The 13,449-nt window shown below is 43.1% G+C and overlaps 1 protein-coding gene across 4 annotated transcripts in view; it reads right to left on the bottom strand.

Annotated features, from left to right (window-relative positions):
* The window catches only part of LOC140195535 (disco-interacting protein 2 homolog C), a 653,338-nt gene that overhangs the window by 226,183 nt on the left and 413,706 nt on the right, over positions 1-13,449 (bottom strand). For all 4 annotated transcript variants that reach the window (XM_072254007.1, XM_072254008.1, XM_072254010.1 and 1 more), the window contains one exon: positions 7,673-7,798. In XM_072254007.1, the coding sequence (XP_072110108.1) occupies positions 7,673-7,798 (126 nt within the window). The remainder of the gene's footprint in view (positions 1-7,672; positions 7,799-13,449) is intronic.

Raw genomic sequence — 13,449 nt, 5'->3', positions numbered from 1 at the left:
ACAAAATATATGTATATAATGAAATTAAATACGTAGTGCAAAAAGAAAGCAAAAAAAATAGTGAGATAATGTTCCTTGATTGGTTCACTATCCATTCAGGATTCTGATGGTGAAGAGAAAAACACTGTTCTTAAACCATTGGGTGTACTTCGGGCTCCTGTACCTCCTCCCTGGTGGTAGGAGTAAGAACAGCAACTGTGTAAATTTATTATTGATGTACTGTATATGTCACTATGTACATTGCTGTACTCACTGTACACCCATGATTGAGTAGCCAAGTTTCCATCGAACTCAATATATAAGTTTGCTGATGACACAACAATTGTAGGCCGTATCTCGGGTAATGATGAGTTTGAGCACAGAGAGGAAATTAAGAACCTGGTGGTATGGTGCGAAGACAATAACCTATCCCTCAATGTCAGCAAGACGAAGGAATTGGTTGTTGACTTCAGAAGGAGCAGCGGACTGCACGACCCTATTTACATCAGTGGTGCGCAAGTGGAACAGGTCAAAAGCTTTAAGTTCCTTGCGGTCACAAATGTCCTGACTTGGTCCAACCAAGCAGAGTTCACTGCCAAGAAGGCCCACCAGCACCTTTACTTCCTGAGAAAACTAAAGAAATTTGGCCTGTCCCCTAAAACCCTCACTAATTTTTATAGATGCACTGTAGAAAGCATTCTTCTAGGGTGCATCACAACCTGGTATGGAAGTTGTCCTGTCCAAGACCGGAAGAAGCTGCATAAGATCGTGAACATGGCGCAGCACATCACACAAACCAATCTTCCGTCCTTGGACTCACTTTACACCGTACGCTGTCGGAGCAGTGCTGCCAGGATAATCAAGGACACGACCCACCCAGTCAACACACTTTTCGTCCCCCTTCCCTCCGGGAGAAGGCTCAGGAGCTTGAAGACTCGTATGGCCAGATTTGGGAACAGCTTCTTTCCAACTGTGATAAGACTGCTGAACGGAGCCTGACCCAGATCTGGGCCGTACCCTCCAAATATCCGGACCTGCCTCTCGGTTTTTTTGCACTACCTTACTTTCCATTTTTCTATTTTCTATTTATGATTTATAATTTAAATTTTTAATATTTACTATCAATTTGTAATCCAGGGAGCGGGAAGTGCAGAATCAAATATCGATGTGATGATTGTACGTTCTAGTATCAATCGTTTGGCGACAATAAAGTATAAAGTACATTATTAATTTTTGCAGGCATTCACAGTAAAACAAAGGAATGCATTAGAATAGATGAAAAACTACACACGAGGACGGATAAACAACCAATGTGCAAATATTTGGGGGGAAAAAGTGCATATTGATGTCTGGGGTGAGACTCTGCATCATCTGGGCTGAAGGAAAGGGGAAGGATTGCCAGTATGCAGCACTTCAAGGTAGGAGTTTATAAAATCACGAGGAGCTCAAATAAGTCTTCTTTCCCTGGATAAGGGAGTCTAAAACTAGAGGCCATGGGTTTGAAGTGAGAGGGGAAAACTTGCCTCCATTGCCCCCGTCCAAAGGTGAAGAAATCTGAATATGTACTCTTTAGGAGGAGGAAATCTTGATGAAGCATAGAGAAACTTCAGAATAGGGGTAAAGAAGGGTAATGGAAAAAGAGAGAAGGGAGAAGGGGTTCTGGCTCCCCTCTTATCCCTTCTGCTCACCTGCCTATCACCTCATTGCAGTATGTCTTCTCCTTCCCTTTCTCCTGTGATCCACTCTCCTCTCCTATCAGGTTTCTTGTCCTTCAGCCTTTTCCACCTATTACCTCCCAGCTTCTCACTTCACCCCCTTCCTCCTCCCCCTCCCCCTCCCCCTTAGTTGACTTCACCTATCATCTGCCAGCTTATACTCCTCTCCTCCCCCCATTTTCTTATTCTGGCTTCTTCCCCCTTCCTTTTCAGTCCCGAAGAAGGGTCTCAACCCAAAAACGATGACTATTTATTTCCCTCCATAATTGCTGCCTCGCCTGCTGAGTTCCTCCAAGCATTTTGTGTGTGCAGCTCTGGACTACCAGCATCTGCAGAGTCTCTTCTGTTTACGAATGGTAAATGCAGTCTCGCAGGGTAAGGCAGTTCAATACTTTTTTTTTTGTGCCGTTGTTTTCATGCACAAATTGTGAAACTCCTGCTCTCCTGTATGTTGGTAGAAATAGCAAATAAGCTGCTGTTTCAATCCATTTTGTACCTTGGCCCTGCACCAACCATTGGCACGCACCACTGATCGTTACCTCACCGGGTTTTCAGTAAATTTCGACATAAATGTGCCACAGGAGCTTCAGCACAAAGCAGCGCAACTTCTGGCTTTGTCGCCAATTTCGACAAATGCTTGGCCATCACTACCATGTGAAAATTAGAGATCTCAGCTGGCATTGGTCACAGTCAGTTAGATACTTGGCTTTATTCATGACTGAGAAAACTTCTACATAATTTTAAGATTAAACTGTGCCTATCACACCAGAATTCTAATTGTTGTAATGTTCCTGCTTCAGGCTACTGTTCAAACTTTAATTTTAACAGCTAATAATGAGTAATCTTAGCTACTACATGTATTAATTGCCTTTGTTTCTTTATTTTTACACATTTTTGGAGTGTGATGTATGTTCTCCAAATGATTTAATTATGAAATCTCTTCAATGCCACAGTGCTATAAGGATTATTACAATGTAGTATTTGAATTACTGTTCTGCTATTACATTGGAGATACGTAAAACCATAAGTTATACAAGCAGAATCAGGCCATTTGGCCCATCGAGTGTGATCTCCCATTCCTTCATGGCTGATCCAATTTTCCTTCTCAGCCCCAACGTCCTGCCTTCTCCCCATATTCCTTCATGCACTGGCCAATCAGGAATCTATCAACCTCTGCCTTAAGTACACGTAAAGACTTGGCCTCCACAGCTGCCTGTGACAACAAGATTCACCACTCTGTGGCTAAAGAAATTCCTCCTCAGCACCATTCTAAAAGGATGCTCCTCTCTTCTGAGGCTCTGTCCTCTGGTCCTAAATTCTCCCACCATAGGAAACATCCTCTCCATATTCCAGTGAATACAGGCCCAGAGCCATCAAACTCTCTTCATATGACAAGCCATTCAATCCTGCAATCATTTTCATGAACATCTTTTGAACTCTCTCCAGAGAGTTATTCGCAACACTCCAAGTGAGGCCTCAACCATGCTTTATAAAGCCTCAATGTTATATCCTTGCTTTTACATTCCAGTCCTCTTGAAATAAATGCTAACATTGCATTTGCCTTCACAATCTAACATACCACCCAGCTGTCTCTATCACACCCTCAGAACCTCATCTCTGTTCCTCTGACTAAGGAATGTCCTATCACAGACATCCCATCTCTCCTGGAAGGTCCGGCAGTCTCCCGCAAATTAATAGTGGCTCCCTGATGCCCGCAAATTATACACAATGTCCTGGAAACTGATTTTTTTTTTAGAGCGAGCGCAAGAGCGAGAAAGCGAGAGCGAGTGAGAGCAAGAGCGAGAAAGCGAGTGCGAGTGACCATGAGCGAGAGAGTGAGAGCGAGAAAGCAAGCGCGAGAGAGAGCAAGAGCGAGAAAGCGAGTGCGAGTGCGAGTGACCATGAGCGAGAGAGTGAGAGCGAGAAAGCAAGCGCGAGAGAGCGAGAAAACAAGCACGAGAGAGCGAGAGCAAGAGCAAGAAAAGTGAGCGCGAATCAGAGCGACCACGAGCGAGAGAGCACGCGTGTGATAGAGAGAGAGCGAGAGCGAGAGTTCCAAAAAAAGTCAGAGTGGCAGTGTGTTCCAAAAAAAGAAAATACAAAACGTACGTCACCCCAGACTACACTAAAGTGTACCCCTGCCTAATAGGAACCAAAAATAATGACAGTGTTCCTCGCTGCACTGGTTGCAACTGTGACTTTTCTATTGCCCATGGTGGGTTAAAATGTAAAAGACATGTTGAGGTGAGTTTAACAGGTGTCATTCGTTCATTAGCATAGCCAACATTATTTAAACTAGCTGGCTGGCTGCTAAGGAGCTACTCTATTGCAGACATCCCACCTCTCCCTGAAGTCTCCCGCAAATTGATGGTGCTACCTCCCTGAAATGAGTTTTTGCAGGGTGGGATGTCTGCTGTCAATACATTATCCTCTTCATCTCTCTGCTCTTCTGAGCCACAGCACCAGACCCAGTGCCAGAGATCTGGTCACTGTGACTTCTCCCTGGTAGGTCATCCCCCTCAACAGTATCTAGAGTTATTATATACTTATTACTAAGGGGAATGGCCACAGGTTTACACTGCACTGGCTGTGCATTTCCTTTTCTTCTCCTGACAGTCACCCAGTTACCTGTCTCCTGCAGCCTAGGGGTGACTACCTCCCTGTAGCTCCTATCTGTCATCTCCTCATTCTCCTGTACGAATTGCAGCTCAGAGTATCTGGTACAGATGTGTTTATCCGGGAGATTGCACATCTCTCAGACCTCCCCTATCCCACAAGCAGTGCAGACCACTGCCCCTGGAGCCATTCTCAATGAACTACTATGCCCTAATGAATGAAGAATGAGCAATTAAGAATAGAAAGAGAAACATCAAATACTTTCCCCCGCCCAAGCCTGATCTTGCATTAGAGCGATGACCCAAAGCCACTCTAAACACTGGCACACTCAGAAGAATGGCCACTGTGCTTGCACTTGTGCTTTTTAAAATTCGCCCTTCCTAATGAATCCCTGTCGGTGATTGTCCGCAGTCCAACTCCGACAAACTGCCACAAAGCTCTACTTACATTGTGGCTCCACTTAGGAACACAGAATTCAAAGACGAGGAAGGGCCACAATTCAGCTCACATCATAATTATTATTACTGACTTATGATGTGATATGTTTTACTTTGCAGCAGCAGTGCAAAGAAATAAAAATCTATAAACTACAAAAATAAATAAATAAATAATGAAAAACAACGAATAATAAGGTAGTGAACGTGAATTCATGGACTGTTCAGAAATCTGATGGTAGAGAGGAAGAACAGCTTCAGGCTCTTTTACCTACTCTCCGATGACAGTAATGAGAAGACTCTTCCCAAATTGCTACGAGTCCTTAATGATGGATCCTGCCTTCTTGGAAATATCCTTAGTGGTGGGGAGGGTTGTGACTGTGGTGGCTGAGTCTGTAACTCTTTGAAGCCTCTTACAATCCTATGCATTGCAGCCTCCACGAGGCTTAGAGGCAATTTTGCAGGAGTCTTTGGTGAAATACTGAATCGTTTCATCTCCTAATGAAGTACAGCCACTGGTGTGCCTTCTTTGTCCACGCATTGACGTGTTGAGTCCAGGGTACATTGTCCAAAACGTTGACACCCAGGAAATTGAAGCTGCTCACCCTTTCCACCAGAGAGTGCTCAATAAGAATGAGTGTCTGTCCTCCCAGTTTCCTTTTCCTGAAATCTACAATCATTTCCTTGGTCTTGCTAATGTTGAGTGCAAGGTTGTTGTTGAGTGTTGAGACACCGCTCAATCTATCTCACTCGTGTATGTCTCCTGCGATTCTGCCAACAACAGTGGCACCATTGCTGAGCTGCGCTTACCCACACAGTCATGAGTGAAGAGACAGTAGCGCAATGGACTAAGCATGCGTACTTGAGGTACACCTGTGCTTATAGTCAGCATTTTTATCTCCCCCGTTGAAATCCTCTTTATCTTGTTTGCTCCATCACCTTCATTAGCTTTGGAGTAAATGTAGGTTTAGCCACTGTGATTGGTATTCTGGGTTCCATATTATTTATTACAGATACATAATAAACATGACATCCAACTTGTAAAGACACGACCCAGAAGAAGGTACTGGCAAACCTCTTCTGTAGAAAAATGGAAAGATCATTTGGTCATACAACACAGCACATAACAAATGAATAAGTAAACAAAAGGGACTGCTGAGAATCCTCTTGAGTCACTAATAACATTCACTCGGACTGCTGACATTCCAAGTACTACTTAAATCAGGATTCTGGTAACGAATTATATATTAACTGTAAATGGATCCTTGACTTGTTAATCGGAACACCACAATCTGTGTGGATTGGAAATAGCATCTTCACCTCAGTGACAATCAACTCTGGTGCACCTCAGGGATGTTTGCTTAGCCCACTGTTCTACTATCTGTGGCCATGATTATGTGGCTAGAAATAGCTCAAATGCCATCTATAAATTTACTGATGATATAGCCCTTGCTGGCAGAATGTCAGATGGTGACAAGAGGGCGCACAGGAGCAAGACAGATCAGCCGGTTGAGTGGTGTCACAGCTACAACCTTGCACTCAACATCATTAAGACTAAAAAACTAATTGTGGACTTGAGAAAGGGTAAGACAAGGGAACACACACCAATCCTCGTAGATGGATCAGAAGTAGAAAGAGTGAGCAATTTCAATTTCCTGGGTGTCCATATCTCTGAGGATTTAATCTGGACCTAACGTAGCAATGCAGCTACAAAGAAGGTACAACAGCAGCTATATTTCATTGGGAGTTTGAGAAGATTTCGTAAGTCACCCAGAACCCTCACAAATTTCTACAGATGTACCGTGGAGAGCACTGTAAACTTAGAAACTTAGTCAGGTCTATCACGGGACTAGCCGCCATAGTATCCAGGACATCTTCAAGGAGCGATGCCTTAAAAAGACAGCATCCATTATTAAAGACCCCCAACAGCAGGCCATGCCCTCTTCTCATTGCTACCATCGGGAAGGAGGTACAGAAGCCAGAAGGCACACATTCAGTGATTCAGGTATAGCTTCTTCCATCCGATTTCTGAACGGATACTGACATCATGAACACTACCTCTGTATTTTTTATTTCTATATTACTTATTGAACTATTTAATGTATATATACTTACTGTAATTCACAGTTTTTTCTTCTAACATTATGTATTGCTGCCACAAAGTTAACAAATTTCATGATGTATACGGTGATATTAAGCCTGATACTGATGCTGGCGGCGATGTGACACGGTGTCCAGGCTAGAGTTGGTGCTGTCCCCCCAGTGTTCACTTGGTGGGCTTTATTGTGTTCGGCTGTGGATTGATGGCATGGGTTTTGGGATTCTTTTATTGTGTGATCGTAATACCCATTATGTGTGCTTTGTGCCGTGTTGACTGTTGGTACAGTGTCTTGCATCTTGACCCTGGAGTAACGCTGATTTGTTTGGCTGTATTCATGAGCGTTCATATATGGTTGAATGACAATTAAACTTGAATTCAATTTTGATTCTGAAAAAAGTAATTCTATTGATTCACACTGATTTTATCAGTGGAAGATGTACTGTAGTCTCAGAAATGCATATGATACACTTCACTGAAATTATATCTTCTGCCTTGCTTCTAACAACCTCCTAAGAAAAGCAAAAACTTATACTGCAAGATCTACCCTTCATGAAGTCGCTTGTGCAATCTTTTACGACTTAATTTCCAACCAAATTCTCCACGATCTTACCTTTAAGACCATGTTTCCGTTAACTTTTGCCACAATGAACTCTGATTTTCTGGATCTTTGTTGCCCTTTCACAGAGGAATAATCATTGCCCTTCTGTTCCTCGGGCACTCCTTTCGTTGTCAGCAATTTCTTGGAGATCATTTTACTAACTTTGCTACAGGGAGGGAGAATGCAAACTTGACTGGTGACTCAATAGATTACGAATGCTTTGATTTACCTGGAGGTGTGTAAGCATCCATTGATGTTTGTACCACCAGTGAGCGTCGTTTCGATGGCATGGGAACAGCCATCTTTCTCTCTTTGTGTTTGGCAAGAGCAGCTTGCACCGCCTCTGTGTGCACGTCTGAAAAAAAATAGAAAGCAAGGATTAAAATTGAAAAACATTAAATCCACATAAGATCTACATTCGAACTTAAATCACATGAAAAAATACACGTGTCAAGGGCTCACCACTAATTTACAGATAATTCATGAGGACTAATGCTGAAGAGTCTTCATAAGGTCAGATCCTAATACACACATGGGGTTTAATCAGCTGCATTACTAAAAACTACCTAAGTCACATTTATTCCCCTAACAAGATGCGGATACTCTGCTGATACTACTAAAAAGGTGAAATACACCAAAGACGAGGTTCTGCAGATGCTAGAAATCCAGAGTAACACATACATAAAGTGCTGGCGGATCTCATTAGGGCAGTCAGCATCTATGGAGAGGAATAAATGGTTGACATTTTGGGCAGAGACCCTTCATCAGGACTGGAAAGAAATGGGGAGGAAGTCAAAGCCTAACAAACCTTCTCTTTCATTGCTTCATTAAAACTAATTATTCCTCCACTTTGCTGAACTAAATATACCAGAGAGTATATACTTGTATTTGGAAAAGCAGGGCCTAATTAGGGATAGTCAACATGGCTTTCCACATGGGAAATCTTGTCTCATGATTTCAATAGTTTTTCTGAAGAGGCAACTGAGAAAACAGATGAGGATAGCATGGTAGACATTATCTACACGGGCTTTAGCAAGGCAAGATACTGCATGGCCAGGCTGGTCTGGAAGTTAGATCACACGGAATTCAAGGCGAGCTAGCCAAACAGATACAAAATTCACTTGACAGTAAGTGACAGAAGGGTGGTAGAAGATTTTTTTCGTGACTGGAAAAGCCACAGAAAATATCCAGCTCAGACGGGGTATCTGGCCAAGTGCTAAAGGCCTGTGCTGATCAACTGGCTGGCATGTTCACTAATACTTTTAACCTCTCACTTCCGCAGTCACAGCCTGCTTCAAGCAGGCTTCAATTGTACCGGTGCCCAAGAAGAACGTGCTAACCTGCCTCCATGGCTATCATCCAGTAGTACTCACATCCACTGTGATTAAGTGCTTTGAGAGGTTGATGATGAAATATATCAGCTCCTGCCTGAGAAGGGATTTGGATCTGTTCCAATTTGCCTAACACCATAACAGGCCCACGGCTCTTTAGTCTCAACCCTGGAACATCTGGACAGCAAAGACGTGGCCAGCAGGATGCTCTCCATTGCCTGCAGCTCAGCATTCAATACTATCATCCCCTAAAAATTAATCCATAAATTCCAAGACTTCCTTGTGCAAAAGGATCCTCGATTTCCTCACTTGCAGATCCCAATCGGTTTGGACTGGCAACACCTCCTCCAGAATCTCCATCAGCACAGGTGCACCCCACTAGGCTGTGTGCTTAGCCCCGTTCTGCTCGCTTTACACTTATGAATGTGAAGCTGTGTACAACTCCAATGCCACATTCCAGTTTGCTGATGACACCACCATCATTGCCTTCACGCAATTTGCACAGCTTGTTGTCTTTTGTAAATTGATTATTTGTCCGTCTTGTTACGCACGGTCTTTCATTGATTTGACTGTGTTTCTTTGTATTTACTGTCAATGCCCGCAATAGAATGAATCACAGGGTTGTATACGGTGACATATATTTACTTTGATAATAAATTTACTTTGAACTTCGAAGGACTGTGAGTAGCAATGTTCCACAGGGGTCAATGCTGATCCGCTGTTGTTCGTGATTTATATTAATGCTTTGGATGATAATATTGGTGACAAGGCTATTAAGCTTGCAGACGATACCAAAATTACTTGTTGGGTGGATGGTGAAGACAATTACCTAAGATTATAATGGGGCCTTGATCAACTGGACCGGTAAGCCAAGGAATGGCAGATGGAGATTAACTCAGATAAACCTGAGCTGCTGTGTTTTGGGAAGACAAATCAGGGCAGGACCTGTACAGTAAATGGTAGGACAATAGAGAGTATTGTAGAACAGGGAGACCTAGGGATGCACAAACATAGCTTCTTGACAGTGGTACCACAGATATTCAGGGTGGTGAAGAAAGTGCTTGGCACATCTGACTTTGTTCAGGATATTGAGTTAGGAAGAGATACGGGGGTGGGGGGGGAAGGCAGGAGATTGGGGCTGAGAGGAAAAATGGATCAGTCATGATGAAATGGCGGAGCAGATTCAATGGGCCAAATGGCCTGTTTCTGCTCATATATCTTATGGTCTTATATTACAGACATCGGTGAGGACACACTTGGAATACTGCATACAGCTCTGGCCATCTTGTCACTGGAAGAACGTTACTAAACTGGAAAGGGTGCAAACAAGATTTATGAGGATGTCAGCAGAACTGAAGGGTTCAAGTTATAGAGAGAGGTCGATCAGCTAGACATCTTTCCCTGGAGTACAGCATGCTGAGGAGAACCTCATAGAGGTCTATACAATCATGGAGGGCTTAGAACATTAGAACATAAGAACATAAGAGATAGGAGCAAGAGTAGGCCATCTGGCCCATCGAGCCTGCCCTGCCATTCAATAAGATCAATGCTGATCTATCCGTAAATTCAGCTCCATTCACCTGCCTTTTCCCCATAACCTTTAATTCCCCTACTATGTAAAAAGCTATCTAACTGTATCTTAAATATATTTAGCGAAGAAGCCTCAACTGTTTCCCTGGGCAGAGAATTCCACAGATTCACCACTCTCCGGGAAAAACAGTTTCTCCTCATCTCCATCCTAAATCTTCTCCCCTGATTCTTGAGGCAATGTCCCCTAGTTCTAGTCTCACCTACCAATGGAAACAACTTTCCTACTTCCATCTTATCTATCCCTTTCAAAATTTTGTATGCTTCTATAAGATCCCCTCTCATTCTTCTGAATTCCAGAGAGTATAGTCCCAGGCTACTCAATCTCTTCTCATAAGTTAACTCCTTCATCTCTGGAATCAACCTGGTGAACCTCCTCTGCACAGCCTCCAAAGCCAGTATATCCTTCCTCAAGTATGGAGACCAGAACTGCACACAGTACTCCAGGTGTGGCCTCACTAGTACCCTGTATAGTTGCAGCATGACCTCTCTGCTCTTGAATTCAATCCCCCTAGCAATGAAGGCCAACATTCCATTTGCCTTCTTAATAACCTGTTGTACCTGCAAGCCAACTTCTTGCGATTCATGCACAAGCATTCCCAAGTCCTTCTGTACAACAGCATGCTGCAATCTTTCACCATTTAAATAGTAATCTGCTCTACTATTATTCCTTCCAAAGTGGATGACCTCGCATTTATCAAAGTTGTATTCCATCTGCCAGAACTTGGCCTACTCACTTAACCTATCTATATCCCTCTGCAGACTCTCCACCTCCCCTGTACAATTTGCTTTTCCACTCAGTTCAGTGTCATCAGCAAATTTTGCTACACTACAGTCAGTCCCCTCTTGCAAATCATCAATGTAAATGGTAAACAGCTGCAGGCCCAGCACTGACCCCTGTGACACCCCACTCACCACTGACTGCCAACCAGAGAAACACCCATTTATACCAACTCTCTGCCTTCTATTGGTTAACCAACCCACTATTCATGCCAATACACTTCCTCCGATTCCATGCATCCGTGTCTTATTTATAAGTTTCTTGTGCGGCACCTTATCAAATGCCTTCTGGAAATCCAAGTATATGACATCCATCTGTTCCCCTCTAACCACTGCACTCATAATGTCCTCAAAGAACTCCAGTAAGTTTGTCAAACAGGACCTGCCCTTTCTGAATCCGTGCTGCGTCTGTCTAATGGAACCACTCCTTTCTAAATGTTTCACTATTTCTTCCTGAATGACAGTTTCAAGCATTTTCCCGACTACAGATGTTAAGCTAATTGGCCTACAGTTGCCCGTCTTTTGCCTACATCCTTTTTTAAAAAGTGGCGTGACATTTGCTGTCTTCCAATCTGCCGCGACCTGTCCAGAGTCTAGAGAGTTCTGGTAAATGATTACCAACGTGTCTACTATAACCTCCAGCAATTCCCTCAGAACCCTGGGATGCATCCCATCAGGACCAGGGGACTTATCTACCTTCAGGCCCCCTAGTTTACTCATCACTATCTCTTTAATGACAGTGATTTTATCGAGGTCATCACCTCCCATTTTGCCCATAACATCACTCTTTGGCTTAGATAAATTGAATAGCCACAGTCCTTTACCCGGGGTAGGGAAGGCTAAAACCAGAGGACATAGGAGTGAGAAGGAAAAGATTTAAAAGGGACCCAAGGGGCAACATTTTCAAGCAGAAGGTGGTAGGTAAGTAGAAATAATAGAGATGGGTACAAATGAGCCATTTTAAAGACATTTGTACATGGACATTAATGGGAATTATTTTGAAGGATATGGACCAAAATCAGGCAAATGGGATTTGCTCAGTTAGGCAACTTGGTTGTCCTCGAAGAGTTGGGCTGAAAGGCCTTTTCCCATGCTACACAGCTCTGTAACTGATCATGTTGGGAAGTGGCACAATAACGACGACAGTAGGATGGACAGATGTAGTGTTACTGTAGAACTGATATGATGCCTTGGTTGTGATCTTCAGCTCCAAATGGTTTTCCCGGTTGAGATGTAATTTTGCACCCAATGTCATTAACAACTTCACCCCTCCTCTTCCAACAATCTAAAGCAAGATGGGGGCGGAGTGGCAAGGTGCATTCATTAACCAAAAGCCCATCAACCCAGAGCCAGCTAATGAAGCAACACTGGCTTATAATTACCAAAGGAATTAAACAAAATAAGGGAAGCTCTCAAGTGTAGTAATTCTGACATTTTGGCCTGATTTACAAAACCATCTTTGGAACAACTCAAGGATATTAATCTAACACAGTGTACTACATTTTTCAATTCTGGCAAATTGCTTTCATCCCAATTGCTTCCAAGAGGGTTTTGCTTTCTCAGCTTGGAGCAGGGGAGAGATTCCCAAATCAAAGCTGTGAGTACAATCCCCAGTACTGTACTGAAGATCTGACAGTGCTGTTCGGATGGATGTGAGTGATCCCATAGGGCGCGTTTGCCAGAGGAGAATATGGTTAGGATTAGCAATTCAAACAATGACAACATTTGAACACTAATTCACCATCTCTACTAACCTAAGGGAAGGAAATTCTCCACAGAAATCCACATTCTTTCCCTCCACTCAAATATTTCCAGACTTTATACTATTTATTTTGGTTTTCCTTTCATAATCTACATCCTTTGAGATGCTGCTTGACCAGAATCTCTTTTGTTTCAGATTCCCAGCAGTTGTGCCGTATATCTTGCAGTTGCAACAGATCCCCTCCCCACCCCTTCTTTCCTCTGTTCCCATTCATCTCTTTCCACTTGCATCCTTCTCCAGACAGACAAGTCATTATTAACCACCAACATTGTGTCATTCCATCCCTTTTGATCTCTATTCTATCTCAGTAATTTTCTTTGTTCTCTCTACTCTCCCCTCTCTGCAACTTAAATCATTGATTTCTAACCTTTCCTGCTTCAAATGAAAGTCTTTGATCTGAAACACCGATTCCTGCTGAGTAATACCAACACTATTTTCTTTAATGCCACTTTTCCAATGTTGTCTTGCTGGACAAAGTTGTGATATGGTGGCTTTCCAGTGCTGGATAGGTCATTCAAAGATCCGACCTATTAATCAAGGATACAA

This window comes from Mobula birostris, chromosome 3 (assembly GCF_030028105.1).
Source record: "Mobula birostris isolate sMobBir1 chromosome 3, sMobBir1.hap1, whole genome shotgun sequence".
Classification (NCBI taxonomy): Eukaryota; Metazoa; Chordata; class Chondrichthyes; order Myliobatiformes; family Myliobatidae; genus Mobula; species Mobula birostris.
Note: the sequence above shows the minus strand (reverse complement) of the source record. Positions and strands in the feature narration are given on the sequence as shown.